General features: G+C 50.9%; 2 protein-coding genes across 2 annotated transcripts; both read left to right on the top strand.

The window, feature by feature from the left end:
• The first annotated feature begins 630 nt into the window (after positions 1-630).
• Positions 631-7,656, top strand: WFDC5 (WAP four-disulfide core domain 5). The gene is made up of 4 exons (XM_036321513.1): positions 631-863; positions 6,145-6,285; positions 6,373-6,513; positions 6,891-7,656. Exons 1-4 carry the CDS (start codon positions 779-781, stop codon positions 6,893-6,895), a joined length of 372 nt encoding a protein of 123 aa, XP_036177406.1. The 5' UTR covers positions 631-778; the 3' UTR covers positions 6,896-7,656.
• Positions 7,657-10,853: 3,197 nt separating this feature from the next.
• KCNS1 (potassium voltage-gated channel modifier subfamily S member 1) lies at positions 10,854-19,792 on the top strand. The gene is made up of 4 exons (XM_036323444.1): positions 10,854-11,072; positions 12,098-12,194; positions 13,630-14,672; positions 17,304-19,792. Exons 3-4 carry the CDS (start codon positions 13,647-13,649, stop codon positions 17,772-17,774), a joined length of 1,497 nt encoding a protein of 498 aa, XP_036179337.1. The 5' UTR covers positions 10,854-11,072; positions 12,098-12,194; positions 13,630-13,646; the 3' UTR covers positions 17,775-19,792.
• The last annotated feature ends 3,171 nt before the right edge of the window (positions 19,793-22,963 follow it).

Below are 22,963 nucleotides of genomic sequence, written 5' to 3'. Positions count from 1 at the left end.
ATGATTATTAACTATAGTCATCATGTTGTACCTTACAAACCCAGGTCCTATTTATTTTTAACTGGAAGTTTGACTAGCCTTGCATTTCTAATTTGACAAACTTACCCCAAAAACATAGTCAGAGATCTGACTCAAAATGTATGTACAAAGATTGTTGTCACAGCTTTACTTAATGAGAGTGAAAAAAAATGGAAACCTGTATGTTCCACGAAAGGGAACTGATTATATATGTGTTGGCGTATCAATCTTGCAAAATACCATGTTGCTATTAGAAATGAAGATACTGGAGGACACTTCATCACCCAGGAAAATGCCTAGAAAATAATCTTAGTTGAAAAAGCATTTCTTTAATATACAGTGTATTTCAAAATCAGGGAAGAAATAGCCTCATAAAATTCTCCTTCTCAATGAAGCCTCCAAGGGGATGCTAGAATTCAAAAAGTAGCATCAGATCATAGACTATAAGGCCCTGATTCCTGAGAGCTTAGGAGACAGCAATGAGGCCCATTGAGGAACAAGACTTGCTCAGGATCACAGCCCAAGCCAGCAATACAGGCAGGCCTGGATCCTAGCCCCCACCCATCGTCCATTCTTGCAAAAGCACCCTCGCATTGAGGCTTTCAGACAGGGGGTGGGGCCAGGATGAGGCAGCCACCAGCAGCCACTCAACACCCCCTCAGCTTCCTTCCCTTACTCAGCTGCTGTAGCCTCCCTGGAGCCACAGGTGTTAATTTAGGGGCCCCTGGGCCCTGACCTTATTAGGTGCCGCTGCAGAAATATGAGGGCCTGGAGCCTCCTCCTCCTGGTGAGCCTCCTGGCTTTGGGGAGCCAGCTGCCCACTGTCTCGGGCAGGAGGAAGGGAGGTGAGTGTGCGCGGGTTCCTTTCCTCCAGGTACCAGGTGGTTTCTGCCTCTCTGGGGAGCCTTCAGGGTTTGGGGGAGGCAGGAAGCTCGGTGTGTGTCTGTGTGTGCTGTGGATGTCTGCTTCTCAGTGGGCTTGTTCTGTTTGTGCCCATCAGCTTGTCCATGTCTATGTCTGTAAACATCTTCCCGCCAGTTTCTCTGTGCTCGTCCGTGATACACAGCTAAGTGTGGCGTTCTGGGTGCACGCATGCCCATCTCTGTGTACATGTGTATTTTTGTGCCTCTGCGGGTCAGGAGACAATTCTGTCTGTACCCCTCTGCTCTGGTGGTCTCCACATAGGTGTATGGGTCTGTGGGCCCACACGGCAGGGAGAGAACCCTTCCTGTCGTCCTCTGTGGCCAACAAGGCCGTGCCTGGTCTGGCTTCTGTCTTTCTCAGGCCCTCTCCATCCCCCCCTCCCCCCCCCCGCCCAATCTGTGGAAGGGACTCCTGAATTGAGTAGGGGCGCATTTTTTTTCAGCTCTGGATCTGTTGGGAGGAAGCTCTAGCCCTTCTTCTTTTCTCCCCGCCTCCCCCAAAAGGCTGGGGCTGACCTGTCACCAGGTAAGGGAGGCCAGGCTGCTGGAGTAGTTAGACAGGTGCCTCCTCATCTGGGCGAGGCCTCCACTTCCATACCCTTCTGGGCTGGAACACGCTGACCTACATACACCTGTAGCCCTGGCCCTGCCTTGGGAAGGGGACAGTAAAGGGGACAGGTCCCCTCCTCCACAGGGCCCTGGGGAGCAGTTCCCTGCATCCTCTGTGCCACGTCTACCCTAACTGGAAAAAAAAATGTTTTTACTGATTTCTTAGAGCAGCAGTTGCCAACCTTTCGGACCTCATGGACTACCAGTGGTCCACGGACCACCAGTTGGTGATCGCTGTTTTAGAGAAAGAAAGGAAGACGGAGAGAGAGAGAGAGAGAGAGAGAGAGAGAGAGAGAGAGAGAGAGAGAGAGAGAGAGAGAGACATTGATGTGAGAGAAATATCGATTGGTTGCCTCCTGTATACACCCCAACTGAGGATTGAATCCCCAACCTGGGCATGTGCCCTGACCAGGAATCAAACTGGTTACCTTTCAGTGCATGGGACGATGTTCAACCACCTAAGCCACACCAGCCAGGGCCCCTCTGGCCTAACTTATACCTTCCTCAGAGGCAGGGCTCCCGGAGATGAGCTGGTTTGGGAGGAGAGTGCTCAGAACTCCCAGGCTGAGGAGGGAAGCATGCTGGCAAGTTCCCAGGCCAGACCCCATGCTGGCTGTGAGTCACGTGCCATCACCACATTCCTTCTCACTGCAAGGCTGTGAGGTCACAACTATTTTTATGCCCATTTTGCAGATGAGGAAACCGAGGCTCAGTGGGAAACCACTTGCCCAAGGATAAAGACTGCCTCCGAGTCAGTGTCAAAGGTGGCTGCTGAGGGCAGGTCTTCGTAATCAGGAAGACTCGCCTCCCAAACCTACTCCTTGTAAAATGAGGTCTCATGCCTCTCTCTCAGGAGTAAATGGAATAACGCATGTTGGTGGCCCCCAGTTCATCGCGTCTGCATCGTTCCCGGGTTTCCCCCCATGGAATCTCTGCCTGGCTCTCCGGAATTTCAGACAGTGGAGGAAAGCAGCAGAGTCGAGAGAAGGGATGTCTTGGTTTATTTTCCGTGGAAGCACAGTCACCTCTGTTTATCAGATTCCCTCCACACACACTCAAATACGTCCGGGTGTCTGACGTAGAGGGCCGGGCACAGTCCCTGACAGAAATCTAACAAGTGTTTTTGACAGTCATATTGTATTGTGAAGAGACCTGTGTCTGTAGCTCTTTGCATATGGCCGTGCACATGGCTGTGTGTGTATGTTCGTGTCTCTATTCACACCCATGTTACATGTTTACATATACATGACTGCATGTCTGGGTGTATGTGTAATTTCTGTGTATATGTATGGGGTGGGCAAAAGTCAGTTTGCATTTGTGAGTACACAAAACAGAGTTTATTCTTGTATTATTATTTATTGATCATTTTATTTTTTCTATAAGAACAACTGTAAACCTTTTCCCTCCCCTGTATTTTTGTGTATAGGCATGTATATATGGCAGTATGCCTGTATATTTATTCATATGAACAGATACAGGGTGTCCCCAAAAAATGTATACATACAATGCCTGTAGATTCTATTAATTTTTAAAAATTAATATATTTTTATTGATTTCAGAGAGGACGGGAGAAGGAGAGAGAAATAGAAACATTAATGATGAGAGAGAATCATTGATTGGTTGCGTCCTGCACACCCCACACTGAAGACTGAGTCAGCAACCCAGGCATGTGCCCTGACTGTGACCTCCTGGTTCATAGGTTGGCGCTCAACCACCGAGTCACACCGGCTGGGCTCTTTATTACATTTTGAAAATGAAATGTATTTTAATAAACACTGCCTTTATAATTATTCAAAGTGTGTATACATTTTTTGGAACACCCTGTATTTGTTCACATGACTGTGTTTATACATATATAATTATTTTACATATATAGCTATATATTGGACACACACACACGTATATGAATAGGTCAGATCATATGAAGTTGCTATTTTTGTAGATCAAAAAAGTTGAATATCAGCATTCCATATGGTTAAGCCCATAGCTAATTATGCTTCAGCGGTTCTCAACCTGTGGGTCGCGAACAATGAAAATACATCCTGCATGTCAGATATTTACATTACGATTCATAACAGTAGCAAAATTACAGTTATGAAGTAGCAACGAAAATAATGTTATGGTTGGGGGTCACCACAACATGAGGAACTGTATTAAAGAGTCTCGGCATTAGGAAGGTTGAGAACCACTTTGCATAGTTGACTATGCATGTGTACCTATGTCTGTGTGCATGAATATGTATATTTAACTGTGACTGGGTAGGACTCTCATTCTCTGAGTCAGCACATCCAGAAGACAGTACTGTGTGGCTGTCAGTGTGTATACATGACCGTGTCTCTGGGCACACGTCTGTGGGCAGGGAACCTGGATCGGGAGGGAAGGTTAGGAAGGCAGGTGAAGACTTGAGTGTAACCCACCAGACCCTCTCACACTGTCCCTCCAGGTTCGTATTCCCACCTCCACTGCTGCCGCCACAGTTCTCCCACTTGAAATGCCAGTTCTCACCTCCCTTCCTGTCTGTCTGTCTTTCCTCAAGGCTAAGGTCCTGGCCCTTCCCCCAGAAGCTCTCCGTGGCTCTAAGACCTGACCTACCCCACTCCACCGAGGGCAGGCAGCTCAGTTTGGCCCAGCTCCTTGCGGCCTGAATCCCGTTGACCAGGGCTGGACCCCAGAGAGTCTTCCAAGGCCCCTCCCAGCCCCAGCCTGTGAAGGACAGGCTACTCAGGGTATGGGGTCCCCCAAAAGCTAAGCTGCCTTTTATCCAGCAGGAAACAGCAATTCCATTTAAGCCAACTCAATTACTCAACTGAAGTTGACTTTGAACGCTTACTGTGTGAGTAAGGTGCCTACTATGTGTGCAGCCAGCACCCAGTCAGGGCTGGAGGAGGAAGGTGGACACCAGGAAAAGTCACAGCGCTGGAACCAGCTGCCTCTGGTGGCTCTTGACCCTTTTCTCAGATGCTGGAAGGCCAGGGACCAGCTCCTGCCCCCAGGGCCCAGCAGCGGCCAGAGCAGAGGGGTGGGCAGGACAGAAGGAGCATTGCCCTGGGAGATGAGGACTCCGAGTCAGGGGGGGTCTGGGTGATCACTGTCCCTTTCCAGCCTTGCTTCCGCCCTCTACATGGAGGAAGCTATTGCTGCGAGCCTTTTGCACGAAATCTGGAAATGGCCCAAAATCCTAACGAGAAAAGTGGCTAGGTAAGCCCCAGGGCAAAACATTCTAGAACCGTTCAGAGGACTGGCTGGGAGACCCAGCTGATACAGATCCCTGGAACAATGCCACTGGCAGCAGTGACGAGCACAGTGCCCATGTGGCCGGTGGTGGCTGTGTGACAGTGTGCCAGGCTGCCAACACCTGACACACCTGCGAAGCTGGGTCTCCCTTCAAAACCTTTCTTTCAAATCATCACCGAGCCCCTAGTGTTTTGTGTCAAGGGCTGTGCATCAGCCTATTGGTGAGCAAAACGGTCAGGGGGGTCTATTGTCATAGCTGCCGGCCAAGTGAGAGAGGCAGACAAATAGAGACAGAATCATGAACTGAAGGAGGAGCCTCTGGGAGTGTGTGGGGCTGACAGAGTTCATCTAGGGTCAGCGAGGCAGGGTCTCCTGAGGACGTGGTGTTTCCGCTGAGACCTGATGAATGGGTGTCGGACAGAGCAGCAGGCGAAGGCATGGCCAACGCGAGCCCCTGCAAAGAGCAGAGGACTGGAGTGGCTCAGGAGCCACAAGAGTGAAGAGGATGAGGCCAGAGAGACGGGCAGGGGCCAGGCCAGGAGCAGCCTGGTTGGCGCAGGTGGAGATTTTGAACTTCACCCCTGCGCCCCCATCCTTTATGTCATCTGAGTCTCAAACCTGCCCGGAAGGAGGGTGTCCAGCTTCCCATGTCATAAACAGAAAACTGAGGCTTGGAGGAAACATTTTTAAAAAGTTGCCAGCCATTTGTGATGTGGATGGACCGTGAGGGCATTATGCTGAGTGAAATAGACCGAGAAAGACAAATGCCATGGAATCTAAAACTTACATGTGAAATCTAAAACACAAAACAAAACTAAGAAAACCAGGCTCGTAGATACAGAGAACCAGACCGGTTGCCGGGAGTGGAGGGGTGGAGGGTGAGCGAAATGGGTGAAGGGGATTCAAAGGCACAAGCTTGCAGTCAGAAAACAAATAAGTCATGCGGATGTCATGTGGCACGGCATCCACAGTTCATAGTCCTGTGTCGCATCTTTCAAAGTTGTTAAGAAAGTAGAGCTTAAAAGTTTTCATCATAAGGAACAAAATTTTAACAATGCATGGCGACAGATGTTAACTAGACCTATTGGGGCGATCATTTTGTAATATATACAAATATTGAATCATTATGTTGTACATCTGAAGCTAACATAACGTTGTATGTCGATTATACCTCTATGAAAGAACTAAATAAAAATAAAGAAATAAAAGCAAGTCCATCAACAAAATACAACTAATAACTCGCCGAAGGTCAGGCAAGAACTAAAGGGAGGAGTACGCAGAGCGGGTGAGTCCCGGGTCAGCCCTTACTCCAGAACTCTGGTCTGCCTCCAGCCGCAATATCTGGGGGGTTCTCTTCCAGAGAGACATGGCGGGTGTCCACCGGACGATGGGCCCTGCCTCCATTCGGTGCCTGACCAGTGCGTGGACGACAGCCAGTGTCCCTCAAAGATGAAGTGCTGCCACAGAAGTTGCTTCCGCCAGTGCGTCCGTAGAGTCGCAGGTAAGTGTCCCCCTCCACCTTGCTGACCGCCCAAGCCCCGAGCCCCAGGGCCAGGCCCGGGCAGGCTCACCGGCCCCTGTGTTGCAGTGAAGCAGGGCACCTGCCCTGAGGACCGGCTGCGCTGCCTCGGCCCCGTTCAGCACCTGTGCCACCAGGACGCAGACTGCAGGGGCAAGAGCCGCTGCTGCCTTGGGGCCTGCGGCCGGGACTGCCGGAACCCGGTCAGAGGTATGTCCCGTGTGCTGGGCAGGCTCTTCCCCTCTCCGAGCCCAGCTCTCAGATACCATGCAGTCAACACACTTAGTGGGAACCTTCCCAGAAGCCTGGGCCTCCCTGTGGCCATGAAAGGGGACGTGGATGGGGTGTGAGGGTTCCTGGTAGAATGATGGAGGAACTGGGGATCCTTGGTTCTCTTGGTGAACTTGTCCCCTGGACCACAACCCTGAACTGCTTTGAGCTTCCGGCTGCCCTTGTGAAGGATGGGGGAGGAGGGAGTCCTGCCTTCGGGGCCACCAGGCCTGGGTTGATGGGTCTGGATGGGCCATCAAGCCCAGAATCAGAGCCCTATTATGGGAGGGGTTAACCCTTTCCTTCTCTCTCCTCAGGCTAATTCTGGTTTAGGATCTGTGGCTCTGAACCTCAGGATGAGGTTCCCTGCAGGAAGGGCTGATGACGGGGCCTGGGACCTGCCACCCAGCAGCACTGTCTCTGCCGGCGACAGTTCCAACCTCCTGATAAACACCGATCCGTGGTGACTTCCCCGGCAGCCATCCACCGGGTTTTTCCTCCTGGGAATCAAGGTCCATGGCCAGACCTCAACGGACTCCTCTCCGTACCACCACCACCACACTGAGCTCCTCGTCCTTCCTAACACCCACCTTCACATCTCTGTGTATGAGTTTCTTCCACCTAAAATGCCCAATTCAGATAGTCCTCTCTGTGTGGGGTCCTGGCCCCTCCCCAGCCCTGAGTGTACGTTCCAGCAGTTTCCGGAACATGTCTGTTCACGTCCCCCCTTACTCAATGTTCGCCACGCCTGCAAAATAGCGTCGTGACGTTTGGTGTACTGCCTGTCCTCCTGTTTATCGAATGCTTTTCCTTAAGTGGACTCACTTTTGTATATAAGTAATTTCCAAAGAAAAACTTGATGTGACTGCTATAAACAGGATACGCAGGATCACTTGGCACAAGTAGAATGTGATTCTGAAAGCGAATGCAATGAAAACCTCTATGTTCCATTAAAATCATGTCCGATTAAACAGTATTAAATAATGTTATTAAATTCTAGCTAGATGCTGCCACCTGCCAAGACTGTAAAGCCTGCTCTCTGTTGTAATAAGTGAAGATTAAAGACACACGCCTCTAACCTGAGACTCACTCCGAGTCATTGTTGGATAATGTTGCATCCTGGTACACCCTAAGGTCATTTCAAATTGCTCCACATTTGGGGAAATGTTGCTTGAGTCGTTGGGATGTCATACTTTGGGGAGGGTCTGTCTCCACCATTGGACAACACTTCATTCACCTCCATTTTCTTTTCTGTCTTTTTGTTTTGTTAATCCTCACCTGAGGATATTTTTTCCCCTTGCTTTTCAGAGAGAGTTGAAGAGAGAGAGTGAGGGGGAGAAAGAGAGAGAGAAAGAGAGAGAGAAAGAGAGAGAGAGAGAGAGAGAGAAAGAGAGAGAAACATTGATGTGAAAGAGACACATTGACTGGTTGCCTCCTACATGCTCTCTGACGGGGGCAGGGAGCGAACCTGCAACCCAGGTACATGCCCTTGACGGAAATCAAACCCATGACCCTCCAGTGTGCAGACTGACACTCTAACCACTGAGCAACACCGACCAGGGCTCACCTCCATTTCTTGAGGGTCCCCATCTGTAGTCAGGGCCTTGATAAGAAGGAGGGGAGTCAATGAGGGAATGACAGCCATCCCAAGGGACATTCCTGGACCCTGATAGCTGGATTCCTGGGGGTCCCTTTTATCTGGATTTGCTTGGGGAGAGGATGGAGGTGAGCAGAATCCTCCCTGCTTTACCTGCTGGGTCGCCGCTTGTGCGCTGATAGAATCTGGCCAAGGTTGGGGTTTCATTTGAGCTTCTACTGGAGAAGGATCCACTTTCAAGTTCATGTGGTTGTTGACAGAATTTCAGTTTCTTGAGGGCATTTGAATTTCATCCCTTAGCTCCTAGCTGGATGTTGGTGGGAAGTTGCCTTTACTTCCTTGCCTTACCAGCATGGCAATTTGCTTCATCAAAACCAGCCCGGTGCCAAGATGTCCTGTAACCTCATCCTGGAAGTGACACTCCATCACTTTTATCCCATTCTGTTCATTAGAAACAAGTCAGGAAGGGATTACACAAATGTAAGGCTTGGAGAGGTGAAGTGACTTGCCCAAGGTCATATACCTAACTTCTGAGTCCTCTAGAGCAGCACTGTTCAATAGATATAATGCGAGCCACACATATAATTGAAAGTTTTCTGATAGCAACATTAAAAAGAAGAAAACAGGTGAAATTAGTCTTTTTAAAAATTTCGTTATTGATTAAAGTATTACATATGTGTCCTTATCCCCCCATTATGAAATTAGTCTTTTTTTAAAATATAAATTTTATTGATTTTTTACAGAGAGGAAGGGAGAGGGATAGGGAGTTAGAAACATCAATGAGAGAGAAACATCGATCAGCTGCCTCCTGCACACTCCCCACTGGGGATGTGCCTGCAACCAAGGTACATGCCCTTGACTGGAATCGAACCCGGGACCCTTGAGTCTGCAGGCCGACGCTCTATCCACTGAGCCAAACCGGTCAGGGCTGAAATTAGTCTTAATAATATATTTTATGTAACTCAGTATATCCCAAATATTATAATCTCAACATGGAATCAATGAATTATTAATGAGATGTTGCATTTTCATTTTTGTACTAAGTCTTCAAAATCCAGTGTATTAATTTTTCATTGTTGTGCAGTTATCACAAACTTAGCAACTTAAAGCAATACACATTTATTCTCTCACAGTTTCCATAGGTCAGAAGTCTGTGCACAGCATGGCTGGATTCTCTACCCAGGGTCTCACTTGAAGTCAAGATATCAACCAGGGCTATGGTTTTCATCTGGGGCTTGGGGTTCTCTTTCAAGCACACAGATTACAGGCATAATTCACTTCCTTGTGGTTGTAGGACTGAGGTCCCCTTTTCCTCTGGCTGTCTGCGGCTACATGTGGTTTCTTCATATGTGGCCCCATAGGCAGTTCACAGCATGGATGTTTGCTTTCTTCCAAGCAAACCAGAGTGCTGACTTCCTCTTCTGTGACCAGCCAGAGAAAATGCCCTGCTTTTAAAGGGCTCACCAGCTTAGGCCAGGCCCACCCATGACAATCTCCCTTTTGCCATATGACACACATTCACAGGCTGTACCTACACTCAAAGAGGAGGAGCTTATACAGGGACAAGGGTCACTGGCAATCATTTAGAATTCTGCCCACTACACACACCTACAGTGAATCTCAATTGGACTAATCACATTTTACGTGCTCTGTAGCCACATGTGGCTAGTGGCTACCATCGTGGAGAGTGCAGCTCTAGGCTTTATCACGTCAGTTCTTCCCACAAAATTAGAAAGAACAGGAGACATTTAGTGCTCATCTTAGCCAATTCCCTTATTTTCCCAACAAGGAAACTGAGGCAGATCTGCAGAGCAGCAGGTCTCCCATTTCCTGCCCTAGTACTCTGTCTGCAGCCTTCAATCCCCCCAAAAGTCAGGGGGTTCCCCCCTGGAGTTGGAGAGGTTATTTCCAGAAAGATATCAGACAGACTGGGGGAGCCTTACACTTCTTATCTGTGAGGTTGGAATAATAATAGCAAGTACCCCACAGATATATTTGCAGCTTGAATGAGAGAGCCCTATAGAATACTTAGCCCAATATAAATGTTGGTCATTATTATTAATAACAATTAATATTTGTAAAGTAGAGATCCTTTCTTGTATCCAGGTCTAATCTCTGGCACGCTCTCCCCAACCAGGCATACAGTAGATGCTCAATAAATGCTTGCAGATTACACAAACTCTTGGTCAGCGTCCTTCCTTACTCCCACAGCCCACTCGGAGGTGAGGTGGGAATCGGGAACCTCTGGGCAGGTGAGGAGACTGAACTTCAAGGGGCAAAGGATCTGTTCCCTCCTTCACAGCCAGCAGGGGAAGCGCAGGTCTTCCGCAGGCCTGGGGCTCACAGGGGGTGAGGCCACTTTCTCCAACTCCCAGTGCAGACCCCCTGGGCAGCCTCCCAGTGCAGAGGAGGTGAGTTCTTGTCTCAAGGCCACAAGTCCTAGCTAAGTGCCCTGAGCAGGTGACAGGGGCTCCTCCTGTCCCTGTCAAGTTTGTACCTTGGACAAGTCACCTTGGGCAGAGCGGCGGGCGCATCATTTGCGGAGCTGTGATTACTGCTGCTCTTTAGGAGGGACCCGGCCCCTACATGACTGCTCCTCCCCTGGTCTCCGGCTTGGGAGGATGTCCCAGCCGCAGGGCCCAGTCCCCAGACACCCTCACACCCCCGGACCGAGTCAGGAATAGAAACCACCGCCTCCGCCGCCCGCCCGCGGCCTCCCTCCTTCCCCGGCAGCGATCGATGCGGCCTCAGCCGCGGGGGACGGAGGAAGACAGGGAAGGAGGGGGCAGCGGGACCTCCACAGCAGCGAGGCTCGGCGGGGCCACCCAGGCAGAGACCCGCCCGGGGCGGCCAGCGGCTGCCCAGCCGTGGCGCCTTCCGGGGCAGATGCACCAGGCGGCAGGTAAGGGGCCGCCCTCGGGGAGGGGCGTGGTCCGGGGGAGGGGCGGGGGCTGCGGTTGCCGGTGCTCACACCCTCTCCTCGGGACCCTCCAGGGAGGGAGCAATATGGGACGGCCCCGCTTTGGGGCCGGTCCTTAGAAAATCTCCCCGGAGGGTTTGGGGTAGGGATTCAAACCAGTGAAGAGTACGCAGAGCCCAGGGAAGTGACCAGCACACAATAGGTGATCCAAATACGTGTGGCGTCTTGAGACTCAGAAAACCCAGTTTCCAGCCTTGCCTGTGCATGGACTAGCTGTTGAGCACATCACTTAATCTTTCCTACTGGTACTCGGATTCTTATTGGGGAATGTTTGTTGAATTAATTGTCCCATTTCATAGACAGGAAGGTGAGTTCCAGAAAGAGAAAGGGGTTTGCCCACAGAGGGGCAGCTCATGGTGATGGAACTGGATTAGGGACTTCCTTTTTTTAAATATATTTTTTATTGATTTCAGAGAGGAAGGGAGAGCGAGAGAGAGCTAGAAACATCAATGCTGAGAGAGAATCATTGATTGGCTGCCTCCTGTACGGCCCACACTGGGGATCGAGCTTGCTACTGGAGCATGTGCCCTGCCCGGGAATCGAACCCTGACCTCCTGGTTCATAGGTGGAGGCTCAACCACCGAGTCATGCTGGCTGGGCAGAAGCCTCATTTTTTGATGACAAGTCCAGGCGGAGGGGTGGGATGTAGCTGCAGGGCACGCATACTTATTGTGCACAGTTTATGTGCCAGGACTGTGCTGCCGCTAACACCTTGCCTCAGGTAATCCTCACAGCTCTCATGGGAAGGACAGTGTTTCCCACTTTACGGTCGGGGCAGCTGAAGCTCAGAGAAGGGTCTGCTCAAGGTCAACGGTAAGAAGCAGACTCAGAATTGGAGCCCAGGTCTGACCAGAGAGACATGCAAGAGCACGTACTGTGTTCCAGGGGTTTTGCACACATTCTCACGATAACCCTTCAACTGAAGTGCTGTTGTCCCCATTCTATAGATAAGAGAGCTAAAGCCCGGAACTGGAGGAGACTGGCCTTCGGCCGCACAACAGATCTAAGGACAAAACCTCAACTCGCTTAAACGCCCAGCCCAGGGTAAGTGAAGGACACCCTGCCCGCTCCTCGCCAGGCACTGGGCCAGCTGCTTGATGCACATTCAATCCGTGTCCCCCCCGGGCAGCAGGCATTACCGAACCCACAGTGCAGATGACATTACCGAGGTCAGGAGGTGAGTCACTGGCCCTCAATTCCAGCAGCGCTTAGAGGCAGTGGGCAGGGGCAGGAAACAAACATTTCCTGAATATCCACGCAGGCCGACCACTTCTCTAACCCGCCTCAACCCTCCAGCCTCCCCTGGAAGGTGCTAGTGTCTGCATTGTGGAGAAAGGCACTCCCCAAGGCGCCAGGTGCTTCTAGGGCGGAGATAAAGACTTGCCTGCCTCCAGGAGAGAGGGAGACAGGTGGATAATGTATTCAACCTCTCTGGAAGCCAAGCCCAACAGACATTAGTTCATCTAACCTTTTAACCATAGTTGGAGGTGGATATTTTTATCTCCACTTGACAGAGGCTCAGAGAGGTGACATGACTTGCCTACAGTCACACAAGAAAGCCGAAGTTCAATCTGACAGACTCTACAGATGCTTTAAATAGTCCGAGCCAATGGCTGTCAAGCTTGACCATGCGCCAGAATCACCCACCCCCAGAGTTTCTGACTCAGCCCGTCTAGAGCAGGTGGATAAGTTGCATTTTGACAAATTTCCAGGTGATGCCAACTCTGTTAGCAGGGAACACACTTTGAGAATGAGTGGTCTAGATGGATTCCCCCCACAACCGTAGATGATAAGCACTCACTATCCAGTGATGGTGAACCTATGACACGCGTGTCAGAGGTGACACAAGAACTCATTTTTTTGGTTGACTTTTCTTTGTTAAATGGCATTTAAATATATAAAATAAATATCAAAAATATACATCTTTGTTTTACTATGGTTGCAAAGATCCAAAAATTTCTATATGTGACACGGCACCAGAGTTAAGTTAGGGTTTTTCAAAATGCTGACACGCCGAGCTCAAAAGGTTCGCCATCACTGCACTATGCCCATTTTGCTGAGGAGGAATTAGGTTCTGAGCGTGGCGCGTCTAAGATCCCACAGTAGACCGCTGGGATGCAAAAATCAAATTTTGTCTCGGAAAGGGAGACATCCTGTATAAGCATCCCCCAGGTGCCAGGCATTTGTTTATGCCAATGAAACGAGGGTGGGGAGGCTCAGTGATTTGACCAAAGTCCCCGGGTCAGGGAGTGAGGACTAGTCAAACCCAAGCCTGACTCTTCAGTCCAGAGGGCATCTCATACCTACCCAGCGCCTACTGCGTACCAGACACTTCACAGAGAGCATCCCACACCCCAGGGCGGTAAATGGGGCGGCGGGGGGGGGGGGGGGGTTGACGATCTTCCTGTAAGGAATGTCCGGGGGACCCCCCCACCCCCTCTCCCACCCCCGCCTAAGGGCGCTTCTCCTGTGTCCATAGGGCAGAGCGCCACCACCATGGTGAGCGAGTCCCCAGGGCCGGGCGCCACGGTTCTCTGGCGGCGGAGCGACGAGGCTCTGAGCGTGAACGTGGGCGGCGTGCGGCGGCGGCTGAGCGCGCGGGCCCTGGCGCGCTTCCCGGGCACGCGGCTGGGCCGCCTGCAGGCCGCGGCGTCGGAGGAGCAGGCGCGGCGCCTGTGCGACGACTACGACGCGGCCGCCCGGGAGTTCTACTTCGACCGGCACCCGGGCTTCTTCCTGGGGCTGCTGCACTTCTACCGCACCGGCCACCTGCACGTGCTCGACGAGCTGTGCGTCTTCGCCTTCGGCCAGGAGGCCGAGTACTGGGGCCTGGGCGAGAGCGCCCTGGCCACGTGCTGCCGCGCGCGCTACCAGGAGCGGCGCGTGGCGCGGCCGCGCGCCTGGGACGAGGACAGCGACGCGCCGAGCAGCGTGGACCCGAACCCGGGCGAGATCTCCGACGTGCAGCGCGAGCTGGCGCGCTATGGCGCGGCGCGCTGCGGCCGCCTGCGCCGCCGTCTCTGGCTCACCATGGAGAATCCGGGCTACTCGCTGCCCAGCAAGCTCTTCAGCTGCGTCTCCATCGGCGTGGTGCTCGCCTCCATCGCCGCCATGTGCATCCACAGCCTGCCCGAGTACCAGGCCCGCGAGGCGGCTGCCGCCGTGGCGGCGGTGGCCGCGGGCCGCAGCGCGGAAGACGTGCGGGACGACCCGGTGCTGAGGCGCCTGGAGTACTTCTGCATCGCCTGGTTCAGCTTCGAGGTGTCCTCGCGCCTCCTGCTGGCGCCCAGCCCGCGTAACTTCTTCTGCCACCCGCTCAACCTCATCGACATCGTGTCCGTGCTGCCTTTCTATCTCACGCTGATGGCTGGTGCGGCGCTCGGCGACCAGGGAGGTGCGGGCGGCGAGGATCTCGGCGACCTGGGCAAGGTGGTGCAGGTGTTCCGCCTCATGCGCATCTTCCGCGTGCTCAAGTTGGCGCGCCACTCCACCGGGCTGCGCTCACTGGGCGCCACGCTCAAGGTAGGGCCTCTGAGGCCGGGTAGGGGCCTGGGGGGGGGAGGCAGGTGTAACCACGGGGCAGGTTAGCAGATGCACTTAACCAGCCTGCTGTGTCCAGGCGCACGGTGAACTTGAAGCACATCCTTTATACCAGGCACAGGGCCAGATAGCAGGTGTACATTTCATGTCCAGTTTGACCTTCCCAGCCTTCCGGTGATCTCTGTGTCCCATGGGAGAAAACTGACGCAGGGCTGTGCTGGTCTTCCGTTTCCAAAAGTAAAAATAAAACAAAAAGGTCACTTCTGATCTGTCTTGTCAAATATCAAATAGTACGTAGCACAAAAAATATGCAAAGCAGGGTGCTAACTGGCTTCTGCACTGAGCCGTTCTTCTGAGGTTATCAGGGGCCACAGATCTCATAGGTCTTGCTTAGTCGACAAGCCTAGTACAGCCCCAGAGCTCATACTGAGTGCTAATTCTGTGCCATTTTCACATCCATTATCGATTTCATCCTCAGGACGACTTCCTCTGAAAGATGCTCTTATTTATTCCCTTCCCGTAGATGACAAACCTGAGGTTGGCTTTTTAAAGCCTGGTTGCAATTAATTGAGCACCGTCCTTGAGCCAGGCCCTGGGAAGCTTACCCTTAAGGGGTAAGCCTGCTTTGGGGAGGGCGGGCACGTGAACAGCTTGGACAGAGGCCTGAAGAGAGAACAGAATGAATGATGGGAGAGGGACATGGAGGGAGGGGTGCCAGTTGGTAAGGTTGAAGCGGGTATTGAAGGGCCATGAACTCTTGGCTCAGGATTTTGGACTTTATCCCAAGGGAAATGGGGTTTAAGCAGGGGCAAGTATTATTGTCACTACTTTGCAGATGTGGAAACCGAGGCTCTAAGACAGTGATGGCGAACCTTTTGAGCTCGGCGTGTCAGCATTTTGAAAAACCCTAACTTAACTCTGGTGCCGTGTCACATACAGAAATTTTTTGATATTTGCAACCATAGTAAAACAAAGACATATTTTTGATATTTATTTTATATATTTAAAAGCCATTTAACAAAGAAAAATCAACCAAAAAAATGAGTTCGCGTGTCAGAGGTGACATAGGTTCGCCATCACTGCTCTAAGAGGTGACAGGACTTGTCAGAGGTTCCTCTGTGAGTGGCAGAGCCTAGAGAAGAACCCAGCTGTGCCTGGCTCCAGTACCTCACGTTCTTTCTCCTAAATCCCCCTGTAACCCTGCTAAAGATCCCTTCCACCCACAGCTTAGTGAAGCCTTTTGTATGCCCCCATGGCAGGGCAGCCAGCATGCTGGGTGCAGGCAGGATGACCTGGGCAGAATGCTGGGGCAATGGACAGATACAGAGAATTCCGTTAGCTAGACACCCTGAACTTAGCACCTCTCCAGAGATGACCCCTCCATCGCAGAACTCTGCCTTGCCTTCACCATGCAGAAGGCCAGGGCCCGATGCTACCAGCTCTTTCTGCGAGGAGGGAGAAGAGTATTGATGGAGGCTTCCAGGGTCCAAGACACAGCTGTAAGACTCCAGACGAGAGCCTTGCTACTCAAAGTGAGGCCCCTGACCACCAGCAGCTTTCTCATTAGCTGGAAGCTTGCTAGAATTGCAGAATCCCTGGCCCTATGCCAGACCTCCTCAATTGGGTTCTGCCTTTTATTTTTTTAAAAATATATTTTTATTGATTTTTTACAGAGAGGAAGGGAGAGGGATAGAGAGTTAGAAACATCGATCAGCTGCCTCCTGCACACCCCCTACTGGGGATGTGCTCAAAATCAAGGTACATGCCCTTGACTGGAATCAAACCTTGAACCTTTCAGTCCGCAGGCCAATGCTCTATCCACTGAGCCAAACCGGTTAGGGCTGGGTTCTGCCTTTTAAACAGTTTGGAAGCCCTGCTCTAGACTAGGGGTTCTCAGCCTCTATTAACATTTGGGGCCAGATAATTCTTTGTTGTGGGGGGCTGTCCTGTGCATTGTAGGATGTTTAGCGGCATCCTTGGCCTCTTACTAACTAGATACTGGTAGCACACGTCTCAGTTGTGACTATCAAAAATGTCTCCAGATATTGCCAAATACGCCTGGGGTGGCAGAACTGCCCTGGCTGAGAAAACTTGCCCTAGGGGCAGAGCAGATATACACACCCGTAGGCAAGTGCATTCTGTGAGGGGTCTAGGGAACGGATAGATCCTCTCAGCTTCCTTGAGAGGCAGAAAATATTTTTGTACTTAACAGAAATGAGATCAACCAGTCAAAAGTACACAAAACCAACCCTTTGCATGATGGGATATAAACTATGGCTCTCTCTTGATTCTGCAACAGTAGAAAAATCACAGGCTTCTCATTCACTGGCTGGTGCCACTAGTGCTGCCCACATTAGAATAAACAAATGTGGCTCAGCAGGCAGCTTGGACAATGGAAATCAGGCCTGTGTTCCGTCCTAGGGAATATGGCTGATTATTGTAGTTGAAAGACCTTAGTTTGGGGTCAGGGACCTAGGTCCTGGCACCAGCTCTACCTTGCTCTGTGATTATGGATCTGTCCCTTCTACTCTCCGGGCCTCAGTTTCCCCATCTGCCCAATGCCAGGTCTGTAAGCCCACCCAGCTCTGACTCGGCTTCCTACTTTTCTTCCAGCACAGCTACCGTGAGGTGGGCATCTTACTGCTGTACCTGGCCGTGGGTGTGTCAGTGTTCTCCGGTGTGGCCTACACAGCTGAGAAGGAGGAGGACGTGGGCTTTGACACCATCCCAGCCTGCTGGTGGTGGGGCACAGTGAGCATGACCACCGTGGGCTACGGGGATGTGGTGCCAGTGACGGTGGCCGGCAAGCTGGCAGCCTCGGGCTGCATCCTGGGGGGCATCCTGGTGGTAGCGCTCCCCATCACCATCATCTTCAATAAGTTCTCTCACTTCTACCGGCGCCAGAAGGCTCTGGAAGCCGCAGTGCGCAACAGTGGCCACCAGGAGTTTGAAGACTTGCTGAGCAGTGTTGATGGGGTGTCGGAGGGGTCTCTGGAGACATCCCGAGAGACCTCCCAGGAGGGAAGGTCTGCAGACCTGGGGACCCAGGCCCCCAGTGAGCCTCCAAACTCTAAGATTTATTAAAACCAGGGCTCCATGTTTCCCTTGCCACACCCTGCACTCAGCTACAACAGAGCAGAGACCCGTCCCCTGCTGAAGTTCTTCGTGGTGGCCTGGCCGCTCAGGGTCACTCCCTGGCCTGAGAATCGACACCCAGAAGCTGGGTCCCTTCCTCCAAAGGCTCAGGGAAGGACAGTGTTATCCTAGATTATGTGAGCTTGAAGAGCAACCCAGAGACCTTTATAAACAAATCTCTAAGCCATCTGGGAAGCAGCATGAGCCAGAGGGAGAGAGTCGAAAGGATGCCAACAATTCCTTGCCACCTGCTCTTAGCTAGATCACACATGGCCCTACGTTGGAGGATGAGAATTAACCCCATTTCACAGATGAGGAAACTAAGGCTCAGAGAGGTGCAATGACTTGCTCAAATGGCATGCAACTAGAAGTGGTAGGGTCAAGTTTGGAATCCATGCTTGTTGGTCTGCCAATACTGTTTCTTCCACTCTGTCTTCCCTCACGAAGCTTGTGTAGGGTTTTAGTAAGTTTATGGGCCCCTAGGGTTGATCTACTTAGATTTCTCTGTCAGAGCTAGGGAAAGGATGAGACGGGATTCAGATGTAGGAGCCCTGGACCTCACTTGTGGTTCTTTTCCAGGAGCTTCCAAAAGGACTCAGCTCCCTAAGATGAGGCCTGGGAGGAAGAGGGAGCTGCCTCCTTAGATGATGTGCAAGATTTGTGAAGCAATACCTGTAGCTTCCTCCCTGGGCTGGCTTGAGATACAGAAAAGGGGCCCTGGCCTGAGGCCTGAAGTCTAGATCTAGTCCTACCGGAACCTGATTTGTGAAGTGGGCAAGTCCCTGCCACATCTCCAGGTTTCAGCCCATCTGTGAAATGGTCACAGCCTGGGCCTAGAGGGAGATGAAAGCCAATGTAACAGGGAGGTATTGATTTCCAGCCAGCCTGGCTCAGAAATGTTGGTGGCAGGAGCTGCCATGAATGGACAACTGGTCCCCCATGTTGGATCCCCCCAATCTGACCACAGCACTTCCTGTCTGCCTACCCTGCAGACCTCCAGCCATATCTTGAGTTACCAGCCAGGCCAGTGCTTGAGGCTCCTGCCCGTTTGGCCAGCTCCAGCCCCTCATTCTTGCTGGGGGCATATCTGTACACTCACCTACTGAATCCTCTCTACTTGCTAAAGAAGCTGGGAGACAAGGATCCCCTAGCCCTTTCCCACACTGTTGCTAGAACATCCATCACTGTACTGTCATTGTCTGGCTGTGGCTCTGTCTGTCCCACCACACTGAGCTTCAAGATGGGGGACACTGTCCGGTTGAATCTGGACTTGGTGCACAGTAGGTATTTAGTAAATGCTGAATGGATCAACCAATTTGTACAGCTACTGTGTGCCAAGCACTAGGGAGGAAGAGGAAAGAAAGAGCCCGAGGGAGACCTTGCCCTCTAGAGGGTGTAGACAAGCCTGTCAAGGAGGTCCTTTCAGTTCTGTCCCCTCTCCCTCCTTGCTTTTTTGAGGCTTTTACAATGATTTCCTTGTAGATGCTTCACTCGCTCATTCAACAAATATCCACTGGAAAGGTCGTAAGTTGGGGCTTCACATGTGGCCTGCAGACAGGCTTCACTGAGCTGAACAATATTTTTAGTGTATTTTAAAAATGTGAATGCCCTTGGGTGAGGCAGGCACTCTCTGTTCCCCATCGCACCCCCCCCCCCACACACACACAGCAGCTCCTGTGTTAGCCCCACCACTTAGATTTACTTTACCCGTGTGGGCTGTGATTTATTGATGTCTTACCAGATTCAACAGATAGAATGCCAAGCAAAATATATATCCCTGTGTCTTGAAGCTTACAGACTAGTGGGGAGACAGATTTTAATCCAATAATCACTTGAATAAATAATAATAAGCTCTACTAAATACAAGAACTATAAGGGTATATAATATAGCAGGGACCATTGACCAAGAAGGTCAGAGAAGACTTTCGTGAGCAAGTGGACAGTTTAACATGTGGATCAATGGAAATTACCAGGGGTGGGTGGGTGGGGCCAGGGGGCGGTATGTTTTCCAGGAAAGCAGTGTATTCCAAGAGGGAACAGCATGTGTGAAGGCCTCATATCATACACAGGGCCTGGTACATAGGCTTTCAGACGTAGATGGTTTCAGTCGCCAGATTGGAGCAGAGAGGAACTGAGCCAAGGGGCCGCTCATGAATTGACCACACACACACCACTGGCCCTCCCGCGTGTTCACCTTGTGACATCTAGGCCCAGCTCCGCCCAGTCAAGGCACAGAGACAGGTGGGCTGCATGCACCCACCCTCATGGTCTTGCTGAACACAGTGAGGACCCAGCTAGCTTCCAACTTTCTGACCCCACAGACAAGCCCCTAAAGCCGGTGTGGGGAAAGCTCAGGAGAGAATCGTCTGGCCTGAGTCTATCACGAGGTTGTGTGTGGTCCTGGCAGAAAAGCAACAACTCCTTCCCACTCCCATGTATCAATGTAGCCATTATGCAAATAAAGAGGCTGGGCCCAGGGGCCTGTTTGTGCCGGTGTGGAGCTGGCTGCCTGGCATGTTTTCTGGGTGATTGGGAGGGTGGAGTAACGTGGAGTGACTCAGAATCCCCATCTCTGGTTCCAGGCTTACATTGGGAACAGGTTGCAAGTGACAGGAATCCAGCTGGAACTAACTTGGTCAAAGAGGGTAATTCACTAGCTTCAATCATTGAAGTGATGAACAATGGTTACAACTAGAGTTCTTTGGACACAAGCAACAGAAACCTTAAGGGAAAAATGAATTTATTGGAAGATGTATTCATTTCCTGTGGCTGCATAACAAATTACCACAAATTTGATGGCTTAAAACAACAGAATTATTCTTTCACCATTTTGCAGGCCAGAAATCCAAAAATCAAGGTGTCAGCAGGGCCACACTGTCTCTGGAGGCTCTACGGGAGAATTCTCTCCTTGCCTCTTCCAGCTTCTGGTGGCTGCTGGCATTGCTTGACTCGTGGCTGCATCACTCCAAATGCTGCCTTTGTCATCACAGCCTGTGTCTGTCAAATCTCCCAATGCCCCTCTCTCATGAGGACATCTGTGATGGTATTTAGGGCCCACTTGGATAATACAAGATGTTCTCATCTGGAGATCCTTACCTTAATCATTTCTGCCAGAAGACCCTTTTCCCAAGTATGGTAACATAGACGGGTTCCAGAGATTACAGTGTGGATGTAACTTTGGGTCCACCATTCAGCCTACTATAGAAGAGGATAGGTGAAGCTCACCCAATCAAAGGAAAGGCTGACTGACCACGCCTCAGGAAATACAGGAATGAGGGGAGCTCTAGGGACTGAAGTACAGGACTCATGAACCTTCTGTTTAGGACACTGTCATCCAAATGACCCTCCTCCAATCACCTTCTTGCCCTGGATCATTCTGCTCACAGTCCCTGTCCCAGGAGGTTGATATGCTGAGCTTGCATCATTGCCTCTCCCTTGGTGGGGATGGAGGGCAGGGCACCTGGGTTAACATCTACAACAGATCAGGTAGAATAGAAGAAAGGTAGTTACCCAAGAAAAGGCCATATGGTGTCACCAAAATAAAGGGGCGAGATGTTAACAGGCAAAAATAGTGGATTTCCACTACCTCCCAACTCTTGTTTTATAAATGTTTCTAACATAAGGAAACGATCTTGGGTCTCCATGCCCTATTAATGTGATTTAATCAATGTGGTGGATCAGTTTGATGTCTTGTAGTGGAATCAGAGAATCAGTCTTTCTGATACAGAGCTGGGAGAGAGCTCAGGTGTCCCTGAGTGAACAGTAAAGGAAAACTGTTATCCATTCCAGCAAAAGGCTTCCAGTGGTTTCTGTTTCTTGGAAGAGAGAATTAAACCAAGAGATGCCTATAGCTCCCGGGGCTGTAATATGGAGCACAAATTTAATACAGCAGCTAAAATTGGAATTGCCTCTGGATTAAAATACCCCCTATCAGTTTCCAAGACCCAGCCAATCTTGCGCTGGTCAAACGGGGGAAACTGTTTTGATAGGAGCCGTCACTCTCCAGGGCCTCTGGTGGGGGCCCTGATCTCTGCAGCCTCCTCAGAGAAGTGGTACCACCGTTGAGTTTCTATTCTGGGACAGTGGCTCAGTCGGATTCTACCGGCCTCCATGGGCCAGGGAGCCAAGTGGGGATCTTTTCAAACTATCCCTCAGAAACTGGAGATAGAGGACGGCTTTGGGATCCCACTAGACCTCCAGTGACATGGAAAAAGGTCAAAACATTATCTTTCACATGATTGTGGACCTACAGTAGTACTCTTCAGCCCAAGAAATTGGTATTAACATATTAGCTCCAAGTCTTCATCCAAGGTTCCCTGAAAGATTTTAGTATTTGCCTTTCTTCAGCACCTGGTTACCCTGGTCAATGGCCACAGGCCCTTTTGGAGAAGGCAGAAAATGTTCACATACATCCACATAGCAGCAGTACAGCAGTCCTTCCTCAAGGGCAAATAGCATATGTTCATTTCAAAGGGCTTTAGATCAATAACCAAACTCTTGGTATTAGGTGATGCTCTGCACCAGTCATGGTGGCTTAAGTCAGGGTGTTTGTTTTTGCTTTAGAGACTATTTTTTTGGTTTTGTTTTGTTTCTTACGTTTTGTTGGTTATACCATCAAGTAAGAGTTGAGTGTCAGTTCTGATTAAATTTTTTAGAGTTCTCTAGCCTGATATCATGCCTCATTCAGAGCCTGCTGAATACTACAATGACCATTCCCACTTAATTTCTGAGGGTCAGATACCAACACCTGCCCTTCCACACCTCTGCACTCCCTCCCCTCTGATATCTGGGAGCCCCTCCACCCAGTACTCTTGACCTAGACCAGGGGTGGGCAAACTTTTTGACTTGAGGGCCACAATGGGTTCTTAAACTGGACTGGAGGGCCAGAACAAAAGCATGGATGGAGTGTTTGTGTGAACTAATATAAATTCAAAGTAAACATCATTACATAAAAGGGTACGGTCTTTTTTTTTTTTTTAGTTTTATTCATTTCAAACGGGCCGGATCCGGCCCGCGGGCCGTAGTTTGCCCACGGCTGACCTAGACTCTCCTCAAAGCAAGGGTCAAGTGTTCTGGGTTCACTGAGGGCCATAGTTAGAGGTATTTGCAGGAAGGAGGCATAAATCAGATCCAGTCCA

Source organism: Myotis myotis, unplaced genomic scaffold (assembly GCF_014108235.1).
Source record: "Myotis myotis isolate mMyoMyo1 unplaced genomic scaffold, mMyoMyo1.p scaffold_m19_p_9, whole genome shotgun sequence".
NCBI classification, from domain to species: domain Eukaryota; kingdom Metazoa; phylum Chordata; class Mammalia; order Chiroptera; family Vespertilionidae; genus Myotis; species Myotis myotis.
The sequence above is the reverse complement of the archived record's forward strand: the minus strand, read 5'-3'. Positions and strand labels throughout refer to the sequence as shown.